Genomic DNA, 15,735 nt, shown 5'->3' on the forward strand with positions numbered 1-15,735 from the left:
GACCAAAGCAGCACTGCTGTGCTGTGAAACGATGCAAACGCTCTTTCGTGGACGTAGCACTCTAGGAAGATATTTTTCGACTTTTTCATCTGAAAGAAAGCACCCGTTTCCTAGGAGTAGATAGGGCTGAATGGGGACGCTGCTGTCCGAGCAGGGGCCGATATTCTCGATACAGGCGCTCCGTCCCGAGCGAGAGGAGGAGGGAGAGGTGATGGATGGCGCGGGACGAATTACAGACCTGTGTCGGTAACAGAAGCTCGCAGGATTCTCCCACAGTTCTTGTTAAAGACAAGAAATGTCGACTTATCTAATAGCGGATGGAACTAAACTACATTAAAATAATAATAATAATAAAAACCGGTGACGATTTGAAATACATTTAAAAGGAGGACGTGATTTGATCCCTTTTGGTCCGCACCTTTAATGCACTGATTGCCCTCTCTCCCTCGGGGGCAGCGGGACCGCACCGCTCAGCCCCGCACAGACCGCGCACCCCGCGCTGTGCTCCTCCCGGCCCCGGGATCCCGGCCCCGCTCTGACCGCAGCCCCTGCCCCCGGGGTTCTGAACTCCGCGCGTGGGATGGACGGGGTCGCAATGGAGTGGGATGCTGCGGGGGTGGGCGCCCCGGTGCCCCCTGCTCGGGAGGATGCAGCAGGTGGGAGGGAGGAACTCCTGCAGCCCCCGCGACGCGAAAGTTGGAGTCAGACCCCGGGGTTTCAGCCAAGCGCAGAGCTGTTTTCCGACTCACAGCTCATCGTGGCGAGCTCAGCAGCGCGGCCCCAGCACTCCACGAAGGCCGCTGAGCTCCGATTCTGCCCGGCACAGAGAGAGAGAGCAAAAAGCCCTCCGGAGCCCCACGTCCCACCGCTCCAACAACAGCCGGAGCGAGAAACGGGGTCACTCCTGGGCACAGCCAGAAACGGTGATGCACCAGGATGAGCAGTCAGAAACAGATGTGTGCGTGGAAACAAACAAACATAAATAAAATGAATCGAATTTCTCGCACTCTGGGAACACGTTCACTCCCGCAGCGGTGCGGTCCCCACGCTCGGTGCCCACTCCTGGGCGCGCCCACGCTCTGCGTTGGTCAATACCGATTTGGGCAGCACACGGGACGCGAAAATATGGTGGTTTTTTTTTTTTTTTTTGGTCGGTTGGTTCGTTGGTTGGGTTTATTGGAACAGACGTGCTCTTTTTTCTTTCTTTCTTCCTTTCTTTCTTTCTTTCTTTCTTTCTTTCTTTCTTTCTTTCTTTCTTTCTTTCTTTCTTTCTTTCTTTCTTTCTTTCTTTCTTTCTTTCTTTCTTTCTTTCTTTCTTTCTTTCTTTCTTTCTTTCTTTCTTTCTTTCTTTCTTTCTTTCTTTCTTTCTTTCTTTCTTTCTTTCTTTCTTTCTTTCTTTCTTTCTTTCTTTCTTTCTTTCTTTCTTTCTTTCTTTCTTTCTTTCTTTCTTTCTTTCTTTCTTTCTTTCTTTCTTTCTTTCTTTCTTTCTTTCTTTCTTTCTTTCTTTCTTTCTTTCTTTCTTTTTCTTTCTTTCTTTCTTTCTTTTCTTTCTTTCTTTCTTTTCTTTCTTTCTTCCTTTCTTCCTTTCTTTCTTCCTTCCTTTCTTTCTTCCTTCTTTCTTTCTTTCTTTTTAACACTAGATGAGGATGCGCGATATGAAGGCTGCAGTGGCGGAGTTCGCTTAGGCCGACGCCTTTCTGTCTCTATGAACACCCCCGACACCGAAACGCACGCATTTCCAACCTCCCTCTTTCACTCTGCCTCTGGAGCTCCCGCGGGTTCGTTCGCGTGGAGCGGCCGCGTCTCGGAGGAGAAACCCCGAACTCCCATCGTAGCTTTTCCCGGATCGGGCTGAAATCCCCCCTCGGCAGACACTCAGCAGCGCCCTGGCCCCGCGACCCACGGCAGGGGGTCTCGGCCCCGCACTGTAGGGGCTCCCGCCCCGCAGCGCCGCGCGTGGGGCTGGGGCAGCGTCAGAAGAGCTGCCGCCGCCCACGGCCCCGCGACGTCCCACGCGCGGCTCCTCCCGTGGGAGGCTCTCGAGGCTCCCCGGTCACAGATTTCATTTTCCTCGAGGTATAGGCGCTCGGGGACCAGGGGGAAATCCGCACTGAGAGCAGCAGCCGAGTGAGGATACATCCCCAGAGAGGGGCAGGCTCTGTTCCCTGGGGCGGACGAAACGCGGCGCGGAGGAGCCCCGCGGGCTCGGAGTGTGTTTTGGCGAAAAGCTCGATAAATTGGGCTCCGCTCGCTCTCTGCTGCTCCGAATCGGTGCGCGTCTTTGCAGCGCTCAGTGTGATGCCCGGGGCCCGCACCAATACCGCCTCCGGCACAGATGCGGAGTCCCCGCGTTATATCCTACGCCATTCAAAGCAGCAATTTGGGGTCGGGAAGGTTTGGGACGCTATAAAAACACCCTCCTCCAATTTTTTGGTATATCGCCAGAGATTTGGCGACGTTTAAACGCTTGAGGTGTAAAGTTTGTTCTTAATGGGGCCTTATAAAGCCGGAATGCGGGGGCCATTACGCGGCCGCGAACCAATTTCCACCCGACAGCAGAGGTGCGCTGCGCGGGATTTGGCTTTAATGAAGTGAGCGCGCAAATTGCGGCCGGGACTTCGTTTAAAGTCCATCAGCCTCCCCGGAATGGTTTCCCGGAATGGTTTACCGGACTGTTCCTGATTTCCTTTGCTTTATGAAAAACACCACAGCGGCTCGCCGGGCCCCGGGCGCTTTGCAGCCGTTTTCTCTTCAATCGCCCGCCCGGCGCGGAGGAGAGTCGGGGTTCTTTGGTATTTATTTTTTTTCGAAATGCTGGAGAAATGGGGCAAAATTAAATTTCTAGAGCAACAGAAATACACTGTATAGACGCCAGAAATGAGTGAGAAACGGTTCTAAGATAGACCGATGCTCTATTCTTATCTGCCATGATTTTCGTCGCTTCCTTCCCGTGTTTTATAATTTTGACAGAGGAATACCCTAAAGCCGTGATTTCTCTCTCATTCTTTTTATTTTTTCTTTCATCTTTGTTTTTTTTTTTTTTCCCCCTTCCTTTGAGCGCTGTTCTCGCAGTTCGGTAACACAGTTCGGTAACGGCAGTGCGGCAACGGGGGCTGCTCAGCCCCGGGCCCCGTTCCTTCCAGAAACAGCCGGCAGGGTTTTTACTATAGATTTTTTTTTCATTTAATCGTTTGGTGATTTGTAGGTCTGTTTTCCACTCCAAGTTCCATCTCTCTAAGTTTTTTTCACGGCGGCTTTTCGTCAGATGACGCAGTAAAATCGCCAAATACGTACATTTTGCAACATATACGGTGTAATATATAAATTGCAATAAATACCGTGCAATGTATGTATATTGCGTTATGTGTACATATATATCAGAAAGAGATTTCTAAGTGTGGCTGAGGGGCCAGGGGGCAGGGGAGGAAGTTCCTGTCCTTTCTCCTACGGGGTGGCAGCAGACGTCCTTCGGCCTTCTCCCCCCCAGCACCCCAATACTGAAGGAAGAGTAATTACCGAGAGCGACCTCGCTCCGGGCACGAACCCCACATGGGCAGCGACGTGGCTCGGTCCCGTTCTGCAGCTCTCAGAGACGGAGCGCACCCACCCGCAGCTCCGCGGCTGCGTTGGAGGACCAGAGAGAGGTGGCCGAGAGAGAGAGGGTCAAAAGGAGCCCCAGGGCTTCGCTGGAGCAGGGGGAACGCTGCGGGCTACCGTCTGCCTTTCCAATAAAATAGTACGTGTAATGATAGTAGTGTATAATAATAGTAGTGGATAATAGTCATCTCCACAATCGTAGCAGTTCATAATAATAACAGTAGTAGATAATAATGGTAATATTAATGGTAATAATAGTCGATTTTAAGAAACGGGAGCGGAGAGCCGTGCTCTCCGACCCTAAGCACCACGCAGCCCCGTTTCCCCCATCCCGCCGCCGCCCGCTCCCTTCCGGCCCCTGCGGGTCCCGAGTTGGGCACGCTCTGCTCCGGGGCTCTCCTCCCGTGTCCGGCGCCCCGCTTTGTGCCCACGGGACAGACCCAGAGGGGACGCGATGTTTGTGCACTCCTAAACCCCTCGCGGTGGTGGGGGATCCAGGCGTGTGTATCCCACCGCGATCAGCGCAACCGGGGGGAGAGGGGGAAGGAGGAACGAGGAGCTGAGCGGAGTCCGAGGGAGGTGGAGGACCGGGAGGGAAAGTAGGAAAGGGCTTCAGAAAAGTCACTGTAAACCGAAAATACTAAGAGGAAAAATAACACACATCCGAGAATTCTCCGCACACCGCCTCAACCCCCCTACCCGCCCCCCCTTAGCCCCCCCCCGCCCCCAGCTCCGGGAGTTTCCCGCAGCGGCCGTCGGAGAGCGGAGCAGCACTGACCGGGGTTGAGGTCCAGGCATTGCGTCGGGTCCTCGCCGTCGCCCAGCTGGCCATTGGGGCTGAGGCTTTCCATGGACAAATCCAGCCCCTTGTCCTCCCAGTCCCGCAGTTTCCTCTTTTTATTCGTCCCAATCAAGGCTTCGACCGAGAATGCGTGCGCCCGGGAGCTGAGGGCCACCGCCGACCTCCTCCTCTCGCTCATCTTCCCCCCGGCCCGGCCCTGGGCGGACGGCCCCGCGGCTCCAGCACCAGCGGCACAGCCCCGTCCTACATGGGGCTGCGGTGCTCCGCGGGCAGAGCGGGAGCTGTGCACTGCTCACAGGGGCCGCGGGCCGGGTTTCATCTTTTTTTTTTTTTTTTTTTTTTTTTTGCCTTCTCCCCTTTCCCTCTGTCTCTCTCTGATTGATCCAAACTTCTGGGATTTTTTTTTTTTTATTTTTTTTTTTCTCCGAGAGTTAGGCAGGCTGCGTGCGCCTGTCAAGGGGGAAAAAAAAATAGTGAAAATATATATATCGGTGGCCAATGGGAGAGAGGGATCGGGAGAGACCCAAAAGCTGTGGACCAATGGGAAAGGAAGGAGAGCCGGGCTTCGGGGAGAGGAATTTTGGCCGTCCGCGGCCCCCGAGCACCGGGCGGGGAATTAACCCTTCGCGGAGCGCCGTGCTCTGAGTGCGGGGAGGTGCCGGCGGTGGCACTCCCGCTCCGTGCTGCCCACGGGCTCGGCAATGAACCCCACGAAAATGAAAAAATAAACAATACGAAGTACTCGAAAGAGGCCTTAAAATCTGGCGATGCCGGACTGGAGAGCGCTGCTCAATCGTCATCCACGCCGTATGCCATGGGGTCGACAGTGGGGTTGGCAGCAGGGACTTCTTGCTATGTTTTAAAGTGAAACGTACAACGGAGAATGACGTTATTTTGTTTTGTTTTGTTTTATTTTATTTCATTTCATTTCATTTTGTTTATTTTATGTCTCTATCTATCTATCTATCTATCTATCTATCTATCTATCTATCTATCTATCTACCTATCTATCTATCTACCTATCTATCTACGTATCTACTTATCTACCTATCTACCTATCTACCTATCTATCTATATTTTATTATTACTATTATTGTTACTTTAGCCATTGCGCGAACAAACCCTCCAGGCACAGCCCCCGGCACCGGTAGAGAGACCATCAGCCCCTCTGCCTACCCTGCCCCAAACCCTACGGGCTCGCAGGGAAAAGGAAATCGGGGCAGAGTTCCTAGAGAGGAAGGCAGAGCCGTGATCGGAGCGCGGGGAAATCCGTACGACCGAGCCAAACCCCATCTGGGGAACACGTAGAGGGAGTTACATCGCACCCGAAGACCGAGGGGGAGGGGGGCTCGGGATAAACAATAAATAATTCTATAGGAAAATTTGGGGTTAGTGGGTATGGGGCCGCTGAGGGAGGTGGGTTCACAGGGAGCGGTGTTTGGGGCCGGAGGCTGCGGAGCACCGTGGGTACAAGGGGTGGGGACGGCTGGCGACGCCGCCGCGGTGCCTCGTCTGGGGGTGCTCGGAACACCTCGGACACCTCTGCGTGACCTGAAGTGGGGTCCCCCCGGGGTTCGCATGGGGAAAGGGGGATTCGGGCAGAAAGGCGAGAAAAGGTCGTTTTCCTCTGGAAACGCCGGCAAAGAGGAGTGCCGCTATCTAGGCCGAGGAGAGGGTTTTGTGCGGCCCCGCCGCCCGCCCCGCACCCCCCGCCGCTCCTTTCGCCTCCCCTCCCCTCTGGGGCATCGCTTCTGACGGGTCGCGCCTGGCCGGGGGTGCCACAGCCCGCGGGGAGGGGGGTCGTGTCCGGGCTCCCGGGGGAGAGGGGGGTGTAGGGGGAAAAAAGTGCTCTCGGAGGGAGCGCTCGGAGGGGGCCGCGGTGCAGTACCGGGGCCGGGACGGAGTGGGGGCCGAGCAGGACACCATCGGCCCCGGGCCCCTGCAGAGGGGCTGTGCGCCCAACCAGAACCCGCTCCCTCATTTCCGAGAGGAGTCGGAGAGCGAAGAGGGCTTCTAAAAGGAGCTGGAAGGGGGATTTTAGAAAGAGAGCCCAAGAAAACAGAGAATTATTTATAGCGTTTTAGCGGGAGGAAATGGTGTGTGAAAGGCAGCGCGACTGCGAAGAAATTTGGGGGGCGAGGTATGAGCACCAAGACAGATTTTTCCCGGGTTTCAGCGAGGTTTTACAGCAGCCCCTAACCCTTCTCGGTCCCTGGCCGAGGGACAGAGCCCCGCACCGCACTGGGAGCGCACGCACCGCTCCCACCCTGACCGACCCCGGGGGGGTGGGGTGTGGGGGGCAGCCCCTCTGCCGGCCCTTCGGCCTCAACCTCCATTAAATCCAGGAAATCGCTCGCTGAAATCGAGCGGCGAGAGCAGGGGGTCGCAGGGCCAGCCCGGAGATGCAGAAAGAAATCATTTACTCCCGTTCCTTCCCGTTGCCTGAAAATATTTGTTTGTGGATGGGAATGTTTGCAAAGGGGAGAAACGGGGGTGGCGGCAGCGGAGTGCGGCGGAGTGCTGCACAGATGTGGTGCTCGCGGGGCTGAGCGCAGCCTGCAGTGCTGCTGCGTGATGGGATATGGCACCGAGGGGTCCCACGCAGCCACATCGAGCGTGCGGAGTTCTCATTCCTTTTTTCCGTTGGTAAATTGAAAACAATGCTAAAACGAACGTGGGCCGAGAGCTGCCCAATAACGGGGGCGCGGGGCTTTCTGCATTTCGGTGCAACGATCGGCTCGGATCGCTGCGGAGCAAGCGGGGCTGTGCCCTCGGAAGCGGCTTTGGGGCGCTTCGAGACACGAGCGGGGCTGCGGCTGCGAGCAAAGCACAGCAGCGATCTGTTTTATGGTCTGCACAAACGGTATCGTTGCGTATGATGAACTAATTCCTAATTACGTCCCTACTGTGGCGCCCATTCGTTGCCCCCTTCCGCTCCCCCGCTCTTTTCGGGCTCAGAGAAGCGAAGAGCCGCACAACGTTTACGGGCTCGGTGTTTTTAAATGGGCTTTGTTTGCGCTTTACGGAATGAAGCTCTCAATGAGTGTTTAAACAAACACCATGCCACTCTCCTAAGCCTTCCAGATGTTTGCAATAAAATGTCAGGTTTTGCCTTTGGGACTCGAAATAAAATTTAACTACCTTCACCCTGTAATTATTCTCTTAGCTCTCCCTTCATAAATTTATCTGCTTTCTATCAGGATCGGAAAAAAATCCGATTATAAACTCGGACCATAAAACAGCCACCGCTTTCCCTCCATTTTACCAGGAGCTCCCTTCTCTCGTTGCTTTCCTGCTTTCGGCGGGTTTTCTGGGCTCAAAGTAGAGAAATGTCCCGTGTCCCAGTATTGTTCTCGTGCCCTAGCCCGTCTACCGCGCCCCGGCACCGTGTCGGGAGCTGGGGCTGTCCCGTGCTGTAGGTAATGATGATGAATCCTTCGGAGCAAAGCGGGTCCCTCTCCCAAACAAAGGCTTGCAGAGACCTCTGACTTTTGGCTGCTACCTTAGAACAATAAAGGCAGAGTTAAGAGCCCTACATCGCGTACTGACCAAAATTCAGAGCAACCCGGAGCGCTAAGCGATATTTTCTTCCCTTTCTTTCTCCATTTTTTCGTTTTCAGCCCAATTTCATTCTTCTTTCCGCGCCTTCTTTTTTCCGCGCCGCGGAGCTTCCCCAGCGCTGAGCTTTTGCTTCCCCAATGACCTCTCCATCTCCTTCGCACTCCGGCGTAGCCTCAGATCCCTCACACACCGGCGGTAGCTGCCACCCCACTGTTTTATTATTATCATCGTTTTCCCTCTCTCTTTGCAGGCATACCGCCCGCCTCGAGCAGGTGAGTTCTCGGTAGGTGAGAGGCCCCAGGACCGGGCGGGGGTCTCCTGAGAGGGCTGCGAAGGAGCCCCTGAATAGGGACGAGGGGTGCGGAGGGGAAGGGCAAGAGAAGGCTGCCCTCGGGGTTCGCCAGGTGTCTTCCCATCGCCTGCCCCCGTCCCTTGCTCGCAGGTGGACCCAGGGACGGTGCTGGCGAACGGATTAAAATAGCTCTCAGAACGGCTCCCGGTGTTTATTCGGGTTTTTTTGTTTGTTTGTTTTGTTTTTGTTCTTATTTATTAGAATTTCGGGTGTTTCGAGGTGTTTTATTTTCTGTCTGAACCGGACGGAGCTGTGCCGCTCCCCCGTGTCCCCACGTCCCGCCCGACGGGTCCGCAGTCGCTGCGGATCCCGCACACAGCGACTCCCGCACGGCCCGGCAGGAGCACAACGGCCCTTTGTTGCCCGTCGGGACCAGGGGTTCGCTGCTCAGGGCGGAAAGCCGAGCTGTGCCGCGTTCACTGTGCGTTCAGGCTAAAAATAAATAAATAAATAAATAAATAAATCCAGGGCTTTTTTTATTATTATTTTTCTTCGAGGTGCAGCTCTTTGAACCTGCTCTCTCCTCCGCCTCTCGCACGACGTGTTACACTGTAAACGATCCCGTTTAGCGCCGATCCTAAAACTCAGCAGACTTTAATGGCATCATTCAGGGAGCGGGAGATGAAGGATGCCATCACTCCACTCCCGAGCTCAGGCGTTTCCCCACACGGCCACCAAAGCGGGAGGGCGGCTTCGGCCTCTCACCCATCTCACGCGGCCCCGGACCCGGCTCCGGGTCCCAGATCACTGCCACCTCGGGCCGCAGCCCGGAGTTTCACCCACGTTTATTGCAATGAGTGCCGTGATTATTGCTTTTAGAGAATTCCACGATCCAGAAAAGCTGCCGGGACCAGGTTGTCCCGGCCCGTTTGATCCTAGTGCCACGCGTAGGGCGCTTTTAATTTCTGATTATTTATATTTTTATATAGAAGCTTTGGAAACGGAACGTGAGAGGACCTTATTGCCACCTCATCTCGGCCTTCCTACAGCCGCACAACAACCGGAGAACTCCGTGCGGGGATCCCCCGGCTCTGCCTCGGGGCGGGACGGCTTCTGGCCGCAGTGATGCTCTGTGCGGGATCTCTTCTCTCTCGCATGCCGAAGCCACCTCGACCTCGGGACCCCAAAGAGCGTGCGGCCCCATGAGGTGGGAGAGTCGAATGAGTGGGGGCACAAGGAGAGCAAAGGGATTTCGAGGGGATTTGGGCTCTAACAGGACCGTTCCCCACTCAATGGGATCCGTGTGGGATGCGGGCGGTCGAACGGATACTGAGACGAGTGTTATGGAGCCGCCGGCTAGTCAGCCTCTGTGCCTCGCAGTCAGAAGCACCGCCGAGAAACTGGGGTTTCGTCCTTGCAGACAGACGTGCGCCGACCCCCCCCCCCCTCCCCACTCCGCTCTCCGTGATCCCGCCCCGCGGCGTTTGCACGCTCTCCGCTGCTGTGGTTTACCCTCTCGCCTTTCAGGATTACACAAATCCCTCTGTCCCGCTCCCTCTCCTCTCCTCTCCTCCCCCCTTACTCCCCCCAAAGGTCTCGGATAAATGCTTTTTTTTCCAACGACGGCAAAATCGGCGTCGTTTGTGGACTTGCCCAACGCAAGCATCGCATTAAGGAGTATTTCGAGACACTTTATTGTCGCCCTGCAGCCCTTTGATGCGGTCTCTAGGCACCAGTGGCTGATTTCTCCCTACGTCTCCCCGATGTCCGCATCCCGTACATCGTGCTTCCCCCACACCCTGTACTCGCTTTGTAAAAACTCCGTCTACCCGTTCACGGCCGCAGCATAACGCCCGCGGCATTTCCATTCCGCACCGCACGGCCGCCTCCAGCGGCATCGGGCAGCCTCTACGCTACGCACGGAGATTTCTTCGCTCGCAGCTCCACACTGAGGCTGCGGGAGGGGACGGACACTCGTGTCCCCGTGTCCCCGCAGGGCAGAGCCATGGCACTGAAGCTCCTCGCGGTCCAGGAGGCGGGGGGAGCTTCGTGGGTCCGTCCCCAACCGCGCAGCTCCAGAGATGCGCAAGTTCAGCGCATCCCGAAAGCAGCTCCCCGGGGAGGAGCTGGGAACATCCCCACAGGGAGATGTTGGATGGGGGCGGGGAGCTGCAACGACTGACCCGAGACGATATTTTAGAGGTGGAAAGGAAAACCGACCCATAGGGAAAACCCTCCGAGCCCACACGCGGGGCTTCGGGGCAAGCATCGTGCTGGACACGGCTATTTCGGCTTTGGAACGGCGGAGCGCCGGCACTACTGTCCCTGGGGGCCTCTCCCTGCTCCTTCGCATCTCATTTCCATCTTCGTGGGTCGGGCTGCCCCGGGCCTTCCCTGGAGAAGGAAAGTGACCGAGGAGTTCTCAACCCCTCCCAGGGATCGTTCCCTGACCGTGGAAGACCTGGGGACCGCTGGAGACGCGATGTCGTGGGATTATCTGGGGGGTGGGGAGAGGGCTCACAGGGATGGGCATGCACTAGCGACAGCGAGAGACCTGGTCCCGGAGCTGCAGTGCCATCCCAGCCCGGCATCGCGCTCCGCGGGTGGGCGCGGGGCAAGGACCGACCCCGCACGCCCTGTGGGCCGCGTGCACTGGGGAGGGACATTGCTCCGGTGTACAAACGCGGGTATTACTCCGGCCCCGAGCAGATGTTCCCGCAGCCACCGCCTGCCCCGTCCCGGCTATCTCGGCACTCCCTGCCTGTCATTTCCCCCCCCACCCCCTCACGGTGACCTCATCCCCTGCATGGTTGCCATTACTCGCCGAGTAACCCAACCAGTTAAAAAAAAATAAAATAAAAAAAATTTAAAAAGTATAAATTGCTGGTTTGGGAGATCAAAGTGAAGATTTGTGGTGCATCTGGAGACTGGAGAAAAAAACGGAGCGGCAGCAGTTGCACGACTTCAAAGTGCTTTTAACAATGATTTTTTTTTTCCCTTCCTCTCCTCCCCGATCTCTCAGGCATCAGATAAAGACAATGGGCCCCGGGGCGGCTTTCCAAGAGGATAACCTGTCCGAAGGGCTCACAGACCGCGGGCAGCCGGGAAACACCTTGCGTAGCTCTCTTCTTCCGATCCCATGGAGATCGTAGGAAAGCCGAATTTTGCTCGCCCCAAAACAGCGTCTGCGAGCAGTGTTAATAGAGCGCAGGGCTAAGACGGAGCCTTTATTCTTTTGCGGAGGCTGCTAAAAGCCCTCACATGCCCCGTGTAGTGCAACGGCTGAGTGTAACCCAAGGACCTGTGGGGAAAGTGGTTTCTTCAGCGGGGAGGTTTTTTCTAAGCGGGCGCCCCAGCCCGGCGGGGTACGGTGGACGGAGTCAAGGACAGCGGAAAATGTTCCCTTCCTTGATTACGAGGGACCTCGAGATGAATGGTCCGAAACAAAACTGGAAAAATGGGGAAGGGAGGATGAGCAAACCGTGTGCTGCTTACTCCTGCCCCTGCTCCCCGCCTTGTTCGCCCCTTCGGGCGGACCGTCGGGGTTCAAGGAGAGCCAGGGAGGCAGAGCGGCCCCGACCCCGCGCTGCTGACCCTGCTTCAGCCCCGCCCTCGGCCCTTTGCCCCATGGAGCCGCAGGGATATGGGAGCAGGAGAGAAGAAAACCCTCCGGCGAGGGCTGCCCTCGAGGAGGAAAAGGCGACGAGTGTCGGGGAGGAGAAACCTTCTCAACGAAAGTTTTTAAGAGTTCATGGCAAAGGCGGAGAGGGCATCCACCGGAGGCCGTGGAGCAGCACCCGACGAGCTCCGCTCGCTGCTGTCAGACCGGGAGCTGCCCCGGCTCTACGCGCCGACCCCGCAGAAGGCCCGACCCGCTCCTGGCAGCGGGGCACAGACGGGTCACAGCCCTCTCTGCCCCCTCGGCGACCCGCTTTTATCGCGTCTCTGTCTCCTCGGCTTTCCGCTTGTTGTTTTCTTTCTTTTCTTTTTTTTTTTTTTCTTCCTTCCCCATCTCGATCGTTAAGCGCGCGGCTCCGTCTAGCCGCTGTTAAGGTTTATTCCCCTTCGCTACAGCACAGACTGCACGGCTGTCCGTCTCCCCCCCCCCAGGTTTCAGGTTCCAGGGCCGCAGGACCCTCCTGAAAGCCGCTCCCGTTTCACCCCGACACCGCAGCGCAGGCCCGCGCTGCCCGAGCTGGATGCAGTGACGCCGCGCTCCCGTCCCGCAGCACCGCAGTAGGGCACGGAGAACAACAGCCCGGAGCGAAACCTCGGGCGGGGAGGTCCGCACCATCCTCCCCCCGTTTCGCGGCTCTACCCTCCGCAGAACACCTTTATCTTAACACAGTGCCGTTTCCCCAAACGCGTCCTCCCGCAAATAGAGCCGGGCCGGGTATGCGAGTTCTCGGCCTCTCGCCGTAATACAAGGGAACACACATCCCCCTTTGCAACTGAACACGGCTGCAGAGAAAGGGGAAACACCGGTGGGAGCACAAACCATTGCCGAGCTCAGATCACGTTTATTCCCGAAGGAAACCAGCTGCAGCGCGGTGACCCATTCGTTCACGTGCCCTACGGGAACTGGAGGTGATCTCCTCTCGCACTGCACACTCTCGCACCTCCCGGTTACGCTGCGTGGCGGCTCGGGGGCTTTATCGGGTCCGAGTCCGCGTGTACACAAATACATTTCCCTTAGAAAAGCCCTCTCCGACTGCTGTGATCGGATTTGATTTGAGGGCCTCAGCAGCTCGGGAGGGAGACGGCTCTTTCTATACACCATTTCTCAAACAAGAACGAATACTGAGGAAAGAAAGGCAACAAAATAAAATGGTAAAGCAGCGGACGTGTACCTGAGCATTCACCGGCTGAGTGTAGGTTTCCTCTCCCAGAAAGCCCAACCCGAGAGACAGACAGACGGACACACAGAGAGGCGGGTGAGGAGGGAGTCACAGTGGTTTTGCAAGCGAGAAAACGCATTTGAGCTCAGCCCGGAGAGGGGTGGCACAGTGCAGGGGGTGCAGTTCGCTCGGATTTTATTCATTTGGATGGAAGCACTCCGCACGTTCGTCGGGGCTGCCTCGCACCAGCATCGTCCTTCCAGCAGTAAAACAGCTGCTTGGGGGCCGCGGGGAAAGCCCCACTGCCCGGACCGCATGCCCGGCCACGGCGCCTGGGGGTGACACGGGGACGAGCCCCGCTCCTGCCAGGAGCAGCCGCGCGGTGGCAACGGTGGGGACACGGCCGCTCCTTTTGGGGCCACTCCCAGTGCGGGGTTGCGGTGCCTTCTCTTTCTATTCATTTATTCTTATTAAACAGTTAATCGATTCAAAGAGAGTTCTTTTTTTTTTTTTTTTTTAAATCATTTATTTACTCATCAACCCATCTATTTATGGGATCTTAACTCTCGTTCTTGGTCTGCTCACTATATCCACCCGTCGCTCAGTGCTTTGCCTGCTTTCCCCAAGCGCAACGAGGGCTTTTGAATCAATCCCAAGGATGGTACTGTTTCTTCGGGGTCCTCTTTAAAGCGTATTTCCCCGAGATTTTATTTAATCCCTCCGCCCAAACAGATCTCCCAAACCGCCCCGCAAATCCTACAATGTGGAAGGAGTCAAATTCTTACGAATGCGCCTTTCCCAACTCGCAAGAATTAGGGAAGAAAAAACTAAACCATATGTGTACGACGCCGCATTCCGTATGTACTATGAGATAAAGAGCTTTGCGGCACTGGTTCCATGGAAGTCATTAAAAAGAAAGCCTAGAGAGATTATATCTCCGAATGTGAAGCAAAGGCTCGCTTAGAACAATTATTTCGGGCACAGCAACACTTCAGCGCCCTAGAAGAAAAGAAGAAAGGTAGAGAGAGCACCCGGCGGGAGGTGACGGGCGTTGGGGGCTCCGTTTCTCGAAGCGTGCCATCTCACTCATTGTTTTCCGTGTTCTTTTTCTCCCCTAAATCGGTTTTCGTCGGCGGGTGCTCGGCAATTCCCGGCTTTATTCCTCACCTCGCTTCAACCTGTGCGACTCGGCTGCAGCGGGACGGAGGCAGTCAGAGTGCTGCTCTCCGCTCTCAAGGCCTGGAGCAGAAGGGGCTGCCCAAAACTTGTAACTTCTCTTTAGTTTCGAAGGAACATACGTCGCGTAGCTGCGTTTTAGCACAGTTTTTAGCATAGCTTTTAGCTATTCAGCTGTGAACGAATAGAGCCGAGGGGCCGTGTGTCAGAGCCTGTCCTGCAGCTGGAGTAGATGCTGCTTCATCTGCCCGTCTAACCACTGTCGAGGTCGTTATCAGGGTCAGGTGTATTTGGTCCCTCTCTCTAACACGACACAACACAAGCTTCTCCCCTAAGTCGGGGAGATGAGTCAACCACCTCCGGCTGACCTATTTGTCGAGTTTGGGAAGCAGGAGGACTTAACCAAATAACCCTCGATGGGCAGAAGTGACCGAGTCTGGGCAGGCTTCTCCCGTACACCGAAATCCTTCCCAGGCCCCGGCTTGCCTTAGGGAAAGTGCTGGGAAATAGTGATCGGGAGAAGACGGATCCAGAGGGCTCATCCCGGCGGTGAGGCTGGGTTAGGGGCTGCTCCATTTTCTGCTCGTCAATGTGCCGGCATCTAAGTGCTAAGTGTTTGGGGCTGAGTGAGGGCTGGGGACACGGGGACACCCTGGGGACTAGGAGCCGATGGGAGAACCGGGGCTGCCCTCCGTAGCCCCGCTCCGAGCGCGCCCCGAGCCCCGCGGCCGCCCCCTGGCGCTCCCCTGCCGCCCTGCGGCGCGGTCCCGGCCGAGCAATTAGAGCTTGCTCTCGGGGTGGGACTTGCGGCAGCAGCAACCTCACGGATATCCACCGACAGAGCGAAAGCGTTCCTCAAATCAGAAATCAAACAAAATAAAATAAATAAATAAATAAAATTCCCCAAATCCAACGCCAAGCTGTTTACTATTCAGGAAATTTGGTAATTATTTTTCCCCTCCCTGTAGCGGTATTACCCTTCTTTTGATATTAGATCCTCGCTAGAGGCCCTCACTTTCGGGCTGCAGACAGGAGACAAAGATTAAGGAGCCACGGCAGAGGTTGTAGTGCAAGTTGCTTTGGGGATATTTTCAGGGTTTTTTTTTGAGGCAGAATCAAAAGTATCGCGCCAGAGTGGGACAGCCTGCAGGCTGCCACGAAGCAGGCAACTTTGATGCTTTCATTGGATGCATTATTTATCACTTTGGATTGAACCGTCTGCCCTCTAGCACTGTGTTCATCCATGCCACAAGCATCGCTAAGTGCATCTCTGGAAGAAATGCTACAGCTCGAAGCCGAGAGAGGGCATCTTCAGCTGGAAAGCTCAAGATGCACAGCAAACATTAGTTTAGCCCTCCCGCACCTCTGTGAGGAAGTCTTTTATGCCTCATTTTACAGCAAAGAAAACAGAGGCAAAGCAAGCTAAGCAATTTTGCTCAAGGACAACTGAGAAACAGAAGGTAAAACAC

At 55.7% G+C, this 15,735-nt stretch overlaps 1 protein-coding gene across 1 annotated transcript in view; it reads right to left on the minus strand.

Moving 5' to 3' along the window:
* Positions 1-4,822, minus strand: part of TBX15 (T-box transcription factor 15) — an 88,363-nt gene extending 83,541 nt beyond the window's left edge. The window contains exon 1 of the mRNA XM_065742201.1: positions 4,376-4,822. Coding sequence (XP_065598273.1) covers positions 4,376-4,577 — 202 coding nt within the window. The 5' untranslated portion in view covers positions 4,578-4,822. The remainder of the gene's footprint in view (positions 1-4,375) is intronic.
* Positions 4,823-15,735: the final 10,913 nt, after the last annotated feature.

The sequence above is a fragment of the Cyrtonyx montezumae genome, unplaced genomic scaffold (assembly GCF_038088225.1).
Source record: "Cyrtonyx montezumae isolate F1298 unplaced genomic scaffold, pur_monq_1.0 scaffold_3, whole genome shotgun sequence".
NCBI lineage: Eukaryota > Metazoa > Chordata > Aves > Galliformes > Odontophoridae > Cyrtonyx > Cyrtonyx montezumae.